Source organism: Myotis davidii, unplaced genomic scaffold, assembly GCF_000327345.1.
Source record: "Myotis davidii unplaced genomic scaffold, ASM32734v1 scaffold1363, whole genome shotgun sequence".
Taxonomy (NCBI): Eukaryota; Metazoa; Chordata; class Mammalia; order Chiroptera; family Vespertilionidae; genus Myotis; species Myotis davidii.
Window position 1 is genome coordinate 283,395 of NW_006294347.1, and position 16,077 is coordinate 299,471.

The 16,077-nt window shown below is 56.7% G+C and overlaps 1 protein-coding gene across 1 annotated transcript in view; it reads right to left on the minus strand.

Annotated features, from left to right (window-relative positions):
• Positions 1-8,818: 8,818 nt before the first annotated feature.
• The window catches only part of KCNC1 (potassium voltage-gated channel subfamily C member 1), a gene marked incomplete at its 5' end in the record, with an annotated part of 35,737 nt that continues 28,478 nt past the window's right edge, over positions 8,819-16,077 (minus strand). The window contains 2 exon segments of the mRNA XM_015566996.1: positions 8,819-10,280; positions 14,097-15,030. Of these exon segments, the coding sequence (XP_015422482.1) occupies positions 10,216-10,280; positions 14,097-15,030 (999 nt within the window).

Here is a 16,077-nt window from a genome sequence, read left to right on the forward strand (position 1 = left end):
CTGCAGGAAGCCCTCAAGTGAAATGGGGATGGGCCAGGCCTGGGCCACGGGCTTGCTGGTGGCAACGATGGCTCTGGGGACAGACTTCCTCTCTCTTTGCTGTGACTGGCAGCCTTTGGCCAGAGGGTTTCAGAAAGCAGCTTTCCCTGGGGGACTGTGGCAGCGGCCCCAGCTAGCCAGCCAGGCCTGTGCGCATCCCACACCGCCTTCCCTTCGTGACTCAGGAGACGGTTGGGCCTGAGGGCTAGGCCCCGATGGCTTTAGGAAGTTACAACACCCCAGGACATCAAAGCAGGAAGATCTGAATGACCCAGCCTCATGGCCTCACACGGCTTCATTAGAGCTCTAGGGGTCTCCTGAGAACTCAAGGAAGGCCAAGTGAACAGAGATCCGGGTCCCCACCCTCCACCTGGTTCACAGCAGCTTTATTTTAATCTATATTATATATTAATTAGACTTCATATAAGATTTCACTAGACAAGGAGTCCTTGAGGAAGGTTTAAAACCACTGATGTTATCCAATATTTTTATTGTTCATGTGGAAAAACAAAGGCCTAAAAAGGGGAAGTTACCATCTCAAGACCGTAGACCTTACTCCTGGCGCTGGGTTCTGATTGGGAGCAACCCATTCAGGGCCTAGACAAGGGAAGGCAGAGAGAGGTAGCCCTAGGACAAGGGTGGATCAGCTCAGGAGAGTGGGGATGAGGACAACCCTGTGGCCTCCCAGGCCTGGACCTACAGGCTACCGCACCATTGGCTGGCCTTGAGTACCAATGCACGGAGCCCTGCTCCAGGTACTGTACCTGGAAACATTGCTGCCCGGACCAGCAAAGTCCTTGTCCCCCTCTCCTGGAACCAGTAAGGCCAGTGGGGCCCCAAGCGCTTCTGGAAATGGGAGCAAGGACATCGCTGTGCACTCTGAGCTGGCCTTTCCCAGGTGACCAAGCCCTCAGAGGTGACATGATTGATGGCCCATACTGGAGCCAGCACACCATTACTGGCCAACAACCACAGGCTGGGTGGTCTGCGTCTGACACACAGGCCAGGGGTCCGTTTCACATGGGAGGGTACATAGGCCCATACCTCTGAGACAGGGTTTCCATTGCATGAGGAACCACCACACCCTCTCATAACATGGCAGTGCGAGTTCCCCCTACCTCTTTCAGCACCTGCTGGAAGAAACCCACTCCCATGTCCTCTCAGGCTGAGCCCTAATGCCTCTTCTGAGGCCTGTGAGCACAAGAAAGTGTCTCAGGGCACCTTCCCAGCCTGAAACAAGGGTCAGGTGATGCAGCAGCCTGAGCCTCAGCCCCTCACTCAGAGCCTGAGTCAGACCCTCTTGGAAGCACAGGGCACAGTTAGTCCACATGGAAGGATGGATGGCACCACAGGCCGTCCCATCACCGCCAGTTCCGATGTCTCGCCCCTCCTAACAGCGGCCGACAGGCTTTCTTTGCGGTAGTTCATGGGCTGGATCTGGTGTGTGACTGAGCACTCTGGGGGTGGAGGGGTGTGAGGGGCTTTGACAGTGTCTCCCAGGTTATTTTCTGAGCCCTCTGATCCTGTTGTTCTCAGACCTGTAGATGTTCAAGCCCATCCTTCCTAAGAGAGCCCGAGCTCTTCAAGGGCCAGGACCAGGGCTAGATGGATTCTGGAACCCTTTCTCCAAGGACGGGTCCTGCTGCAGAGCAAGTGCCCATCAAATGTCAGTGAGGAACTTGTCCCTACGCCTTTAGGGTCACCTTGGAATGGGCAGGTTAAGATAGTGGGAGCTACGACCCCCTCATCCCCACCCATCTTCTGCTCTTATTTCTTACACGTTTGATGACTATGCTGTGGATGACATAACCATTTCACAGGCAATGTCAATATCATCCACCTGGTTAACATGAGAAAATACCCACTCGTTAGAAATTACATTTTTTTCCTGATAGACTGAGTAAATTAGTCCTCACAGGTCTTGGGTCTTGCCTGAGAATGATGGTTAGTGGGGTGTTCACCTCCTAACCTGCCACACACACTCCCCCTCCTGAGGGCAGACACCCGAACTTGACACACCCACCACCTTTGGTCCCAGTGGGCCTTCAGGACAAGACTGCTTGAGCGTGTGCTTGGGAAGGGTGAATCCAGGCCTGGAGCTCAGAGTAAAGCCCTCCCCAGACCCCGCACACCTACTGCTTCTGAGTGAGGTCACTTAGTGATCAATGGAAATTGGGAGTTAGCCGGTGATTGGGAAGTGCTGGTGAGGGGTGGAGGGAGGGAGTTCCAGGTCCTACAGTGCATATGAGTAGCTGCTGCAAGTTCAGAGTGTCCGAGTAACTGGAGCATGAGGCAAGTGGGAGCTGGGAGAGGAGGCCTTGGTAGCCTATTTAAGATAGCCAACTGCATTCTTAGGGCCATAGGGTGTCTAAGCAGGAGAGTGAGGTGGTCAGATGTGAGTGGAAAGCTTGGAGCATGTGAAGTGGCCTCTCGGTCACACCCATGGCACTTCATGAAGGAGGGCAGGGGGCCAGGTCCCAGGGTCCTGGGATTTGGGACTCACAACTCTAGTGTTCCTATCAAGTCTACCTCCCGCTTCAGGAAGGGACATCTTAACCCAAGCTCTGGAGTCAGACCGCCTGAGTGTAAAACTGTGGCCTCATCCTTCATTGGCTGTGTGGCTCTGGCCAGTTACACTGTGCCTTGTTCTCTTGCCTCCACAATGGGCATGTTGAATTATTGTGGGCTCTCATTGGACAACTTTTCTCAGATACCTCACACATAGCAGGTGCTCAGTGTATGTTGATCTCCTTTCCCCATTAGCTCTTGTCCCTGAAAACCCACATTCCAAGTGGCTTTGTGTTGAGTCCCACCTGAGTCCACCAGAGGCACTTCCTCCAGGGGGAGCCCAGGGAGAGGGCATGTGACCTGCCCTGCAGCAGCCGAGGCTGCTTGGCTTCTCCGCCCTGATGCTTATGAATGGCTGTTCCATACACAGGGTAGATCTGCCAGTCCTTTGGCTGCAGGAGCCCTGGGCAGAGGCCTTACTGTACTCACCACCCCCACCGACCCCCATCCTGTGGTTCCCAGGCCTCACAGGGCACCAGGAAGTTGAAGCAAATGCTGAGAGGAGATGAGAAACTTTTAGATAAAAACTGGGCCCCACCTTCAGCCCCCCCCGCCCCCACCTCATGTGATCGTTGGCTCAGGGTCAGGCTGGGAGACGTCAAGGGAACTGAAATCAAGGGGAGATTGACACCCATTTGTTTGTGGCCCTGGGCAGATCACTCCCCACTGTGGGCCTCCATTCAGAAGCAGACTACCATGACCGCTAGGAACTTTTCTACCTGAGCGTTCCTGGATTCCCCAATTCCTGGGAAAAGAATTGAAACCCTATCCCCCACTCTATCCCCAACCAAAACCAAGTGAACAACCCAAGCAAATGAAGATCCCTAGGAGAGGGCTCTTCTCTCTTCCAAGCACCTCCAGGCTGAGGGAGGGGTATGCATAGGATGCTCCACCAGACTGGGCCAGCAGGGTAGGGCACCCAGACTTGTCAGACTCCTGCCTCTCGCTCCATCAGACTCAAGAATGTCCTAGGAGGAGGTGACTGGTCTGCACGGGGGGAGGGAAGGGCGTGGGAGTGACTGACATGGCCCGATTGAAGAGTCATGAATATGGCATGACTCATGGAGAAGTTGGCGTGGGTGAACCCCTGGGGGATGCACTTGTCTCAGGTCAGGTCCTGCATGCCCGTCCTTCCTGAGGGCAGCCTCCTGCCCCAGCCAGCAGGATCTGCAGGGCGCCGTCTAGAGAGCAACGTCTTCCTTAGGGCCTGACCAGAGGCCCAGAGTCAAATTGCAACACTGACCGAGGCAATAAAAACCCAGATCCGTGCTTCATCTCGAAAGTCAGCGTTTTATTAGGGAGGGCCGGGGCCCAGGGAGGGAGGGTGTTGAGCTAAAGCAGCATTGCTCTCTTTCCAGGAAATGCTGCGAGCTGCAGCCAGAGCTCGAGACGTTGCATTTTTTTTTTCAACTCAAGCATGTGTTTTTCAAAAATATCATCCTTCCCCACCCCCACCCCCCGCCACTACTTTTAGAATCAGACCAATGCCAAGTTACTGTCCTCTGTGTCTTTTGGGAAAATACTATATTTATTCGAGATGCAGACGTGTGTCTCTGCAAACCTCCCATTGCTTCAGGAAAACAAATCTGCTTTAGACTCTACAGGAACCATGATACAAAATTTATTTCATGCTAGAATCGCTTTGCATAACATTGGGCATGCAGTTTTTACTCTGAAGTACTAAAGTGCATACAATGCCAGGTTGTGCCTCGGTAACAGAGGAGGGCCGCCCCTCCCGCGGTCCTGCTCTTCCGGTGCTCTAAAGAGACACGTGGGACATCTGTACGATGTTGGTTATTTACTATGAACGATTTGTTATGAAAGTTGGTCACGCTGGATCTACACACCGGAAGAGATGAGAGAATCGACCTAGACTAGCCGCTGTCAGGGGTCTCGGGCGACGTCCGCGGGGTCACAAGCATGCCAGACAGGGAAGAAGGCGGCAGTGCGAGTTTCCACACTTCTATTTGGAGCAAAGTTCTCAGTTTCCACGTGAGAGATGATTATGAAGGTGAGGTCAATATGACCGATGGATGACTGACCGACTGCCCTTTCGGGAACCCTTTCTCTCAATCTCGAGTACAAAAAGGGAAGCAATGTGTTCCCGTCCCCCCTTCCATAGAGGACTTCTGTGTTTTTCTTTTCTTCGTTGTTGCTGTTTAGGGTCATCACACAGTTGCAGGGGGTGGGTGGGTTTGGCTTGCTGGGTTTTCTATTTTACTTCATGCAAGTCATGCTAAGGAACCCCTCCACCGCCCCCTCCCCCAGGAAAATAAAATTTCCAAAAAATGAAAAGAAGGAAAAGAAATCCTCTACGGTCAGTTACCATTTGGCCGTAGAAAAAGCTACGTCCGTCCTAGTACAATGCCTGGGCCACTCGGACTCGTCCGGCAAACCTGCATGGCGTGAATTTACTCTGTCCGAGGGTGAGGAGGGGCTGCAGGTCCACCCAGATGCTTAATAGCCACCAGTGTCCTGGGCCAAGCCGCCTGGTCAAGTCACTCTCACAGCCTCTGTCGGCATATACTTAGCAATGACAGGGCTTTCTTTGCAAAGATCTGTATGTAAAGAATACAATTAACACTTGAGCGTCTCTTCTTGGCTCTCCCATCCCGCTTGGTACTTAGTTTTTAAGGAGGAGGAGGAAAGACAGAACAGCCGCATGCAGAGGCAGGCAGGTTCTTCAGCTGGCTTGGTTTTCCCATGCAGTGAGCCAGCCCAGCACGCCTCTCCTCTCCCTCCTGGGGACCGGGGAGAGTCCCTAACTCCTCTCCTACTCTGCACATGGCTTATGGCCTGGAATCATCCTGAGAAATCAAGTCCTTGGCGGCTGTCCTGACTCCACGAGAGCAGGGCTGGGTGGATGTGGGTGGGAGCATCCCCCCTTGGCGCCTCCCAAAGACTCTGTCACCCAGGCCTCTGGGATTGGGGGGTGGGTACAGGGAGAGAGGGCTCCCTCTGCCCCACACTCCCTGGGCTCCTGGAAGCACAGTAAAGGACTCTCCTTTCTGCTCTCCTAGGCCACACAGATTGGTCCGGCACTCAGGGTGGAGGAGGCAGGCAGCCCACGAGACCTTACCAGGCAGAGCACAGCCCCTGGGACAGTACCTGCTTCCCCCTCACTCCCCGGCCTCCTGCCCCTGCTTCTGCCTTCTAGAGCCTCCCCAGGGGGATGGGGGGAGGGGGGAAGCCAGCTGCATTGGGCCTATCCATGGAAGGTGCCAAGGATGGGCCCACCCCCTCCCAGGCCAGCAGCCCTCCGCCATGCAGCACCATGCGGGGAGCGCTATGCCGCGCTGGGGTCCAGGGGACCTCCAGGCAGGGCCAGGAAGCAGGGACCAGCCTGGGTCAGGTGGGCACACTAAGCACCAGTGACCAAGAGGCCTTCCCACCTCAGTGTAAGCTGCCTCCCCCCCCCCCCCCCCCCCCGCCCCCCCCCCCCCTCCCCCCCTCGCCCTGCATTTCGATTTCTGCATTTTCTCCCTGCGTATTGTGGAACCACTTCAAATACTGGAGCACTTGTGAATGGCCACAGGCTACAGCAACTGTTGCTCTGAAAAGCCAATTATCGCTGGGGCCCAGCCTTCTCGCCCTGGTCAGCATGCATCCCACGTGAGCATGAGGTGCTCCCAGACAGGCACGAGCTGCCCGGCCAGTCCGCTGTGCTGAGGATGGCTTTCTCCGCCCCTGGGCCCTGGGCCGCTGCCTGGAGCCTGGAGCTCCCGCCCCAACCTCTCTCCAGCCCACGCTCCATCAAGCTCTTCCCCAGGTGTCAGCCTAAGATAAGGGTCGGTAGAAGGAGTCCTTGAGCAGAGGCCTCCGCAGGGCTCAGCCTTCACCAACCACAAGGGGGCGCTGACCACACCCGGGGCCAGGCTAATCGGGTTGGGGATGGAAGGGGCTGCACAGAGTCCCACGTTAACAACCTTCTCTTGGCAAATTCTCTGTCACTAGCAATATTCTGACTGCAAGGACACTGGCTTCAACCCAAGGCCTGAAGCCACCTTTTTCTTCATGGTTCCCTTCCCAATGGTCTGTGCATTCTCTTTAAAGGATGCCTTTTCCAGAACATGGCTCTTGGGTGGCTAAGCCCACAGGGTCCTGGCCAGGCCCATCCCGTTTCCTCCTCAACCACTAGATGGGAAGATCACTCTGCCTTTTGGGTCTGACCTGCCTGTCAGACCAGCCTGGAGCAGTCGAGGCTCCTCCCAGCACCCCTGGGTACCCCTCTGCTTTTAGGGTCATGGCCCGTAGTCAGCCAGCCTGTCCCCAAGCCCTTCCTATCCCTTACGTACTGATCTTTAATATCAACCCACAGCTGCCTGGACCTCACGTTCTCACTGCCAGCCTACATCCCACTTAGGAGAGAGGAAGTCAGATCCCGAGGGGCTGACCCTGGGGGCTCCTTCTGCTCCCTGCCCCCCATCAGTGTGCCTGCCTTCCCCTCAGCGCCCCTCGCCCGCCACCCCGCCCACCCATCTGCAGGAGCGGGAGGTGAGGCGGCCCGGTGGATGCAGTGCCCCAGCCTCCTCTACATACCCTTTCTCATTCCTCCACCAGGTGGGCACGTGTACTCCCCAGTTGATAAGAGGAAGCAGGGTCCGTATCTCTCGCGGGTGCCCGAGCGCGTAAAGGGCAGGCCCTCATCGGGAGTGAGGGCCTGGTCTATGTGGGGGCAGTCTTCGTTCGCCAGCGCGGCCTTCGCCACCTCCCCATTCAGTTTGGAATCTTCAAACATATAAGCAGAAGCTATTGAGACACTGAAAACTGTTTAGTGGGGGGGACAGGCCGGAGGTGGGGCATTGGCAAAGGGCAGCCCATCCCTGAGAACCAAAAAGTGAGGGGGCCACGGAGGGAGGCACGAGGCTGGGGTTCCGGCTCATTCAGGCAGCCTACGGGCTGCCCACAGTGCTGCGAAGGAGGGGCTCCTGAGTTTGCTCAAAGTTTGCAAAAAGATGAGTTGGCGGGCCCAGCAAGCGCGGTGCTGGGGGCTGGGCCCAGGGCCCAAGGCCCAAGGCTGGGCCAATGAGACAGATGGTGTGGATGCGGACATGGAGGGAGGGCCAGACACAGAGCTCAGGGAGAAGACAGACAGACATGCTGAAACACTGCAGTCCAGAGAGGCAGCCTTTCCTGAACCCTCTGCTGCTGACCAGAGCTGAGCGGCCTCCCATCCTTATCCAGCTCAAGCTTCTCTAGCCCCATCCAGACCCCATCCATCACCTCTACCTCAGCCCCATTTGGATCCCATCTGCTCACTCACTTCACGCTGCCCACCACGCACATCCTATCTGACCACATAGCCTGCCCGCCCCCTGTATGTATCTAATCTGGTCACTCTGTATGCCCTGCCCCCTATGCAGACTAGGCATGGCCATACAGCCTCCTCTGTCCCAATCTGACCAGTCAATCCGCTCCACCCTCCACCAAGACTTAGGCTGGTCATTCAGTCCGCCCTGAGGCCCACACAGACCAAGCCAGTGGCTTCCACTGCGCTCCACACCAAGCAGGCCTGGTCAGCTCGCACAGGCACGACAGGGATGTTTGCATGAGGCAGTGACAGCGGCCATGAGTCGGGAGGGGCTCCCATTCCTCTGTCTCCTCTCAGCAGCATCCCCCGAGAAGCAGAGCAAATGGATGTGTAAAGACAACAGCAGCGGATGGACTCAGGTGGGAAGGCAAGTCTTGGCCTCTGTGGTAGCCTGGGAAGGAACCTGGGGGGCACCCTTTGGGGGGGAGGGCAGAGTGTGGCCAGAGTAGGGAGCTCACCCTCTCCCAAGTCCAGGAGCATCGCCATGGACACCTCTGGACCTGGCGGAGGTAGCGCTGTCTGGCCTCTGCCCCGCCCACCACTCCTGGGGACTGAGCCTGCCCCACACGCTCTGCTCTCAAAGCAGAATCTTCCTGGCCAGGGTCCACCCAGTTCCCACAGTGGGCACCCTGGCTTTTTCAAAGACTTCCTCTAGGGTGAGAGCCTCCAGGGAGACAGACCCCACCGTGAGTGGACAGGAGGGGAGGCTCTTGGAAAGACTACAGGGGGAAAAGCTGAAGACAGTCTCCTCCTGATTTGACCCTCTTCCGTGACCCTGTTCACATCATGTAACTACACGCAGAGGTGATCCTCTTCCGTGGGCACACGCTCAGTATGCCTGCGGGCGGGATCACGGCCGTGTGCACATCATGTCACTACAAAGAGGCAGTCAGTCAAAAGTGAAATGGACCAATCAGGTTTATTCGTAAAGCAAATCCAAAAAAAAAAAAATCCCATCATAATTTTGGAACTTAAAAAGTTTGCATACAAGATGGAAAGCAGTTCACGTACAGTGCGTTTCTCCACAGATCCCAGGGGCTTCACTCCCCGCTTTACGCTGAGCCAGAAGGGCCAGTTACCAAGGTAACTCTGACACCACGTGACTGGGGCTGGGCCTCTCTGGGGTTGGGGGGTTGCCTAGCACTTGGGGCGTGTCTGCGGGCACACACCTGTGCATACAGACAAGCCCGGTCCTGCCTCCCACTCTGGCTGGCCCCTGGCTTCCCTCCCAAGGATCTCTGGGCTGAGGGAGGAGGGTGATGGGGAGGGGGGGACATAAGGGAGGAGGATGTGGAGGAGGGTGTGAAAGTCGGGGCCCATAGCACCCTGCACACATTTTCCTCCAGAGGAAACAGCAAGTCCTCCCAGCAGCATCTCCATCTGGGCCATCGTCTGTTGGTGAAGGTGCCCACAGCCTACCGTTCTTGCCCAGAGGCGGGTCAAAGGTGGAGGGTGGAGCCTGAGACTCCTCTGGCTCTGAGTGCCAACGGCTCTGCCCCCCAGCACCAGGCCCCTGGAGCATCCAGCTCCCACAGGCTGGTTTTCCCTGCAGGGAAGGGAGCGGGGACAACTGGCAGGGGTCCCTGTGTGGGTGAGCTGCGCACCCTTCCTTCCCTGAAGGGACCCCAGGACACACCTGGGTCTGCTTCTCTCAACCATGAATTTGAGGAGGGGCTATAATTGGGTGAGAGTGTTTAGGTCTTGTTCTGTGAGGGAGCCAGCCTCCCTGGGCTGTTGGTTTATCTGCAGTTTGGGGTGCTGTCAGAAACGGGGAGCATTCTCCCTCCCCAGCTCCAGAGGGGTGGCTAGAAGAGAAACAAAGGAGTGGCCAACTCTCCAAACCTGGGGAACCCACGCAAAAGGCCAGCTCTTCCAAGATCCCCGCCATGCCCTCACCGCCCCCCCCCCCGCCCCCTTGCATGAGATGGCCACCAGGAGCCTCGGTTCCCACCTGTTCCCCAGAAGGTGGGGAGACCTGCCTCCCTGGCCCAGGACCTCTCAGCCCCACTAGCCCCGCGGCTTGCGATGATGAAATGGCAGCATGGGCAGCGGCTCGCAGAGATGGTTTCCAGGCTTTGAAATGGGCTGAGATAGATGAGCGTCCGCGAGAGGGTCATTTTTTTTTAAACTTTGGAGCAAGGAGAACCCGATGTCAGGGCCCTCAACCAGCAGGGCTGGCTTTTTCGCCCTCGTCTCCAGGCACCACCGACGTACTTACTGTTCAGACCAGCAGCGGGCGCCGGGGGGCGCACACAGGGCTGGGGCGGGGTGGGGGGTTGCTGGGCATTTCCTTGGGTTTAGCTCCAAGGGGTCTGCCCAGGAGGGGGATCAGGGAAAAAGTCCCAGGCTATCGGGGGACAGTCTGTGAGAGACAGGAGCAGAGTACAGTCACGAGAACCGGCACAAGTCATGCAACGAAACGAGGAGAGAAAAGAGAGAAACATGATTAGTGGAGAGAGAGAAAAGAGAGAATATGAAAAACACAGAAAGAACACCAGGCCTGGCCCTCAGAGTTTTGTCATTTTTCTGATCCTTCCCTCTTAGCCCGCTTGGGAGCCACATGGACCCCACATGGGCCCCAGCTGCCCACCCTGATCCTGTATCTGAGCAGAAACTTGATCAGCTCATGCAGAGGGGCCCCGCCCACCCTGCCTGGTCACCTCTGCCCCAGGGGTCACTCTCCTTGCCCCGGGCTAGCACCACCAGCCCTCTCTGTAGACAAGCACGGGAAGGGAGGGCCGGGAGAGGGGCACTGTGGACTTGCTGCTCAGGGGACAACTTCCCACTGCCACCCCACAGGTGACCCAGAGACTGCAGTGGGCTCCCAGGGGGCCTGGGCAGGGTCTTCGCTGGGGCCTCACTGCAGCTCTGTGTGCCTATGGGCAGGAAAGGGGGTCTGGCCACCACCCCTCCTCCATGCAGGCCCCCCTGCTCACCTACGGTGTGACCCCGTAGTCTGAACACCACATCATAGAGGACTGACCCACACCACAGGAGCAGAGAGGGACAAGACATACGTGAATGGACGTGAGCAAGTGAGCTGGGCCCCCTGGCTGCAGAGGGGAGCGGGGAAGGCCCTTTCTGGGAGAGGAGCAACTTCTCCTGGGCTATGAGTCCCAGGCAGCCTCTGATGATGTGGGGTGACCTCCTGGCATCCCTCTGTAAGGTCCTACAGCCCCCCAGGCCAAGTCCCCCCAACACTGAGGCCATGCCAGCCATGGTACAGAGGAAAACACCAGATCATCCTTCACAGACAAGGGACCGGAGGCTGGGGGAGAAAGCAGACGTAGAGGGGAGGGAAAGGGGCTGCTGGCAGGACTGGGAGGCCTTGCTGGAGTCCCAGGGATCCTGCCCTGGTAGGGGAGGTGCCCTCAGAGACCAGCATGCGGAACTCAGCCCCATCCCAGCTTCTACAAGAGGAAATGGCGAACCCCCGGTTTCCCTGAGGCCGCTCCACTGCCCCTGGGGGTGGAGTGAGGCTGGAAAGGCCTGGGGTGCTGCATCTCACTCCGCTCAATCCTTGCAGGGCTGGTTCTCCACCCATATTTGCCTTCCTTTCCTCTGGCCTCCCCACTCACTCATGAATGCACCCCCAGCTCACGCCCATCCAGGTGCATAGCTGAAAGCAGAAAAGGAGGTGAATGGGAAGGGACTCAGGGAGGCAGAGATGGGGACACACCCCTAAGGACCACACCCCTCTCAGTGACAGTTAATCTGGGTCTCACATCCCAGCTGTTGGAGGAAGGGGTGTTCTGGTGAAGCTCAGAGGGGGTCTCAGAATCTAGGCGGGTGGGTCTGGACATTAAAACAGCACCGGCCGGGGAGGGGAGTTCTTGGGAAGTGGGTAGAGATCCAATGTGGGGAGGGGGGAAGGCAGGAGGAGGATCCCGGCAGCTGGGCTCCAGAGGACAGGCTTGGGAGGGCCCAGAACACCTTCTCAGCCACAGAGACTGCTCCTGCCAAGGCTCTGGGTTCCTGAGGCCCGGGGCCAGGGCCGGAGGCTGCAAGGGCTGGACTGCCATGGCCGTGGGCCTGTAGGATCCCACAGGAGGGCATGGGCTTCCCAGGTCTGGTGCAGCATGGGAAGAGGGCTTGTGTCCCAGGACTGGCTGGTGTACATGTCAGAGCACAGTCTGCTCTCTGTGTGTGCGCATGCATGTGTGTGTATGTGTGCATGCATGTGTGTGTGTGCGTGCACTTAGCACACCAAGAATACTGGCATTGTCAGGGATGAGGACCATCGGTGCCTGACTGGAGTGAACTGGGGATCCTTGACAGGGTGGCCTGGGTGCCCATGCTTGGGGCACCGATATGGAAAGATCCAGTGTGGGGGAGATTGACAGAGGGCCAAGTAGCACCATGGTGATGCCACTCAGGCTCAGCTCTTCCTGAGGGGCCTGAAGTAGAGCTGGGGGCGAGGCCAACCTGGACCCCCTCCTAGAGCCCCAGGAACTTTCCTTGTCATGGTGGTGGCTCCTGAGGTCTAATAGCTAGTTAACCCAGAGCAGGGAGGTGGGGCAGGAGCCATGCCTTGGCAGGGAAGCCCGACTCCCCTCTGGCTCCTATTCCAGTTCCTGCTACCCTCTGGCCCAGCCCAGGACACTAACCAAGTTCCTTTCAGGTGCCTATGGGAATCCCAGGAAGGGGAAAGGTATGGGGACAGGAAAAGGGGCTGGAGAGCCCCCATGGGCAGAGAAGTGGGCCTTGGAGGTACTGCTCTGGGCAGCATAGCTGTGGAATAAAGCCGGATCGTGAGCAGGAAGGGGCAGTTGGGTAGAGAGAGCATCAGCAGGGAGAAAGAATCAATCATACGCTGGGAGAGACCACCCAACCTGGGGGAAACTTGCTCATCTAGGGCTGAGCTAGCCTGCAGCCCCTGCCAGACTTTGGACCTGGGATGTCCCTCACAAACTAAATGCTACCTATCACTCATTCAGCCCCCTCACCCCACGGAGCTTCACTCAGTGCTGTATTCTTCTCTTGGTCATCCATTCCCTTGAAATCCCTGTGTCCACAGAATAAGTCGATGGTATTCCATGGGTAGAGGTAGACTATGGGCTTTATATCTTCGGACCAGAGCCCCGTGATCAACTTTATGTGCTATGTGCAGGTTCTCATAAAACTGAGATAGTCCCATAACGAACCACTAGCCATGGAATATTAGAATATATCCCACGGTGACTAGTATTGTTTCATGCCCCCCTCCCCCTCCCCCCTCCCTGACCCCCACTGAATTCATGGGAAAGTGGTTGGACACTGGCTGGGGTGTCATGTATTGCTGCTGCAGTCCCTTCCATCGGAAGTGGGGAGAACCCTCGGTGGGAGGTGGTGGCTGGTCTGTAGCGCTTTCGCCTAAACTGCCCGGGGTGGTGGCCCCGCTAATCCTTTGCTCACCAGCCGCTTCCATCAGAAGACCATCGGAAACTCCCACTCAACCATCAACCCAAACAGACAACGTGAAAGCTAGAGTCACTCCAACAGTTTCTAAAGATAAACACTAAACTCTAGAGTGATGGTAGAAGATGAGTTGGTTCAGCATGCTATGGGGAAGTAAGCTTGTTACGGAGGGCTGGAGGCGTCTCCTAGGACACACCTGGAGCCAGGCAGCCCGAATCAGAGCACGAATTCTACTCGGCTATGGAGACAGGCTCTGTCGGGGGTGAGCATCCTTGCTACTGCCTTTGCAGGTACCCTCCTGCCAGACCCCATGCACCGCTTGTGCCGTCTGCACAGCCTGAAGGGAGCCGTGTAAAGACCCGATCAGAAGCTGTCTGCCATTTCCAAATCACGCCCACCCCCGCCTGGCCCGGACACCAGGTCGGTGGCCTGAGTCAGAGACTCACGCTGGACTCCTGCCCACTGAGCAGCAGCTCCCGGGCTCCTGCTAAGAGAGTCCTCGGCAACCTCGAGGGCCACGTCGTCTCTTCAGAACCTCATGAGACCAGCGCGTCAACCTCCTTACCCGGGGCCACCAGTGAGGTTCCTCTAGCTGGCCCTCGCCTCGTGAACTTGGCTGCCCAGCATCTCCCTGGGCCCCCAGGCTCCACACCTCAAGATTGAGTGTGGGGGTCCGGGGTTGCCCATGGAACTAAGGAAGCAGTCTGACTGAATCTGGAATCATCGCTACAGGGGGCAGAGGTGAAAGGTCAGATCGACATGCCTCTAAGAGGTTTCCTACCTGCTCTGTTAATTTCTAAAATTTCTTCCTGGGCCAGCGGGCATGTGTCACTCTGAGTACTGTGGTGTGGAGAGTTTACGACAGATTTACAATAATTGGGAGATCCCAGCTGCGGCGGCCGTGGAATATGCTTCTTTTTTTTCTTTGGTAGTTTCTGCTTAGCCATGGCTAAGGAGTAGTACATCCCGAAATTGTTCACGATGACGGGCACGGGCATGGCGATGGTCAGCACGCCCGCCAGTGCACACAGTGCTCCCACCAACATCCCGGACCATGTCTGCGGGTACATGTCTCCGTAGCCCAGTGTTGTCATGGTGACCACGGCCCACCAGAAGCCAATGGGGATGTTCTTAAAGTGGGTGTGCTCACTGGCACTGGGGTCATTGGGCTGGGCCCCTATCCTCTCAGCGTAGTAGATCATGGTGGCGAAGATCAGGACACCCAGGGCCAGGAAGATGATCAGCAGTAAGAACTCGTTGGTGCTGGCGCGGAGCGTGTGGCCCAGGACCCGCAGGCCCACAAAATGCCGGGTCAGCTTGAAGATGCGCAGGATCCGCACAAAGCGGACGACGCGCAGGAAGCCCAGGACGTCCTTGGCGGCCTTAGAGGACAGGCCGCTGAGGCCCACCTCCAGGTAGAAAGGGAGGATGGCCACAAAGTCAATGATGTTGAGCGAGTTCTTGATGAACTCTACCTTGTTGGGGCAGAAGACGACACGCATGAGGAACTCGAAGGTGAACCAGACCACACAGACGCCCTCGATGTAGGTGAGGAAGGCCTCCGTCTCCGCTTCCCGGTAGTAGCGCACTTGCGTGCCATTCCGAACGTTCTCGATCTCCGTCTTGTTCACAATGGGGTTGAAGCGCTCGTGGGTCTCCAGGCAGAAGGTGGTGATGGAGACCAGGATGAAGAAGAGGGAGGCCAAGGCCACATACTGTGGGGGAGAAACACAGTGTCAGAGGGCAGGCCCTCCCACCCAGAGCAGAGAAACTGGGGGTGCCTCTGTGTTGGGTCCAGTCAGATGCCAGGTCAGGGAAGACGCCAGCACAGTGACCCTGCCAACACAGGGCCAAGCTAACAGGCCACTTTTCCTTCCTCCGGGCACGGGGTGAGGACGCTCAGGGAGTTAACGGGTTGTGGCAGAGATTCCTTTGTTTTCACAAACATGTTTCCTTTCCTCTTGGATGTGCAGCTAGCCTACATTTCCCAGCCTCCCTCAGGTTAGATGGGGTCAAGTGACTGAGTTCAGGCCAGTGGACAGTAAATGAAAGGGGTATGCATTAATGCCAGGTCTGCCAGGTCTGGCTCATAAACCTTTCCTACTCAATCTTCTATGCTCTTTCTTCCCCCTTCTCCCCTCCCCCCCGCCCCCCATTTCCAGCAGTGCCACCAGGAGGAAGGAGCCTGGGTTCCTGAGAAGAAAGACCACTAAATACTCTCATTGAACTATTACTTAAATGGGAAATATACTATTTTATTAAGCCACTGTGGTTTGGGGTGGGGAGATTGGTTAAAGCCTTTAGCCACCCTGACTAATAAAAATGACCAACTTGCTGGGCTCAAGTTGGCAAAGAAATGAGAGGGGGCAGCTACGGTGGTATCTGGCCACATCTTCCATCTTTCATCTGTACTTCACTCGCGGAATCTCTTTCAGGTTCTATCCTATCTAGATCTAAAGAAGATGTTCATCTGCCTCAGGGCCTTAGATGACTTTTTTTTAACTGCTCCCTCTATCCTCCTAGGGACTCACACACCCAACCTGGAAGTGAGTTCCTCATCCTTGGGGGTATTCAAACAGAGCCTAAATGGTCATTGTCAGAGATACGGTGCCAGTTCTGGCATCAGGAGGTGAACTGGACAAGGTATCCTCAAAGGCACATAAACCATAGGGTCTGCTTCTTCCCTGCTGCCTGCCAGACCCAGGGTAGGGGTGTGGGTGGGAGAGAGGAAGAAGCTGTTGGGATGCTTGGGCTTTTCAAAC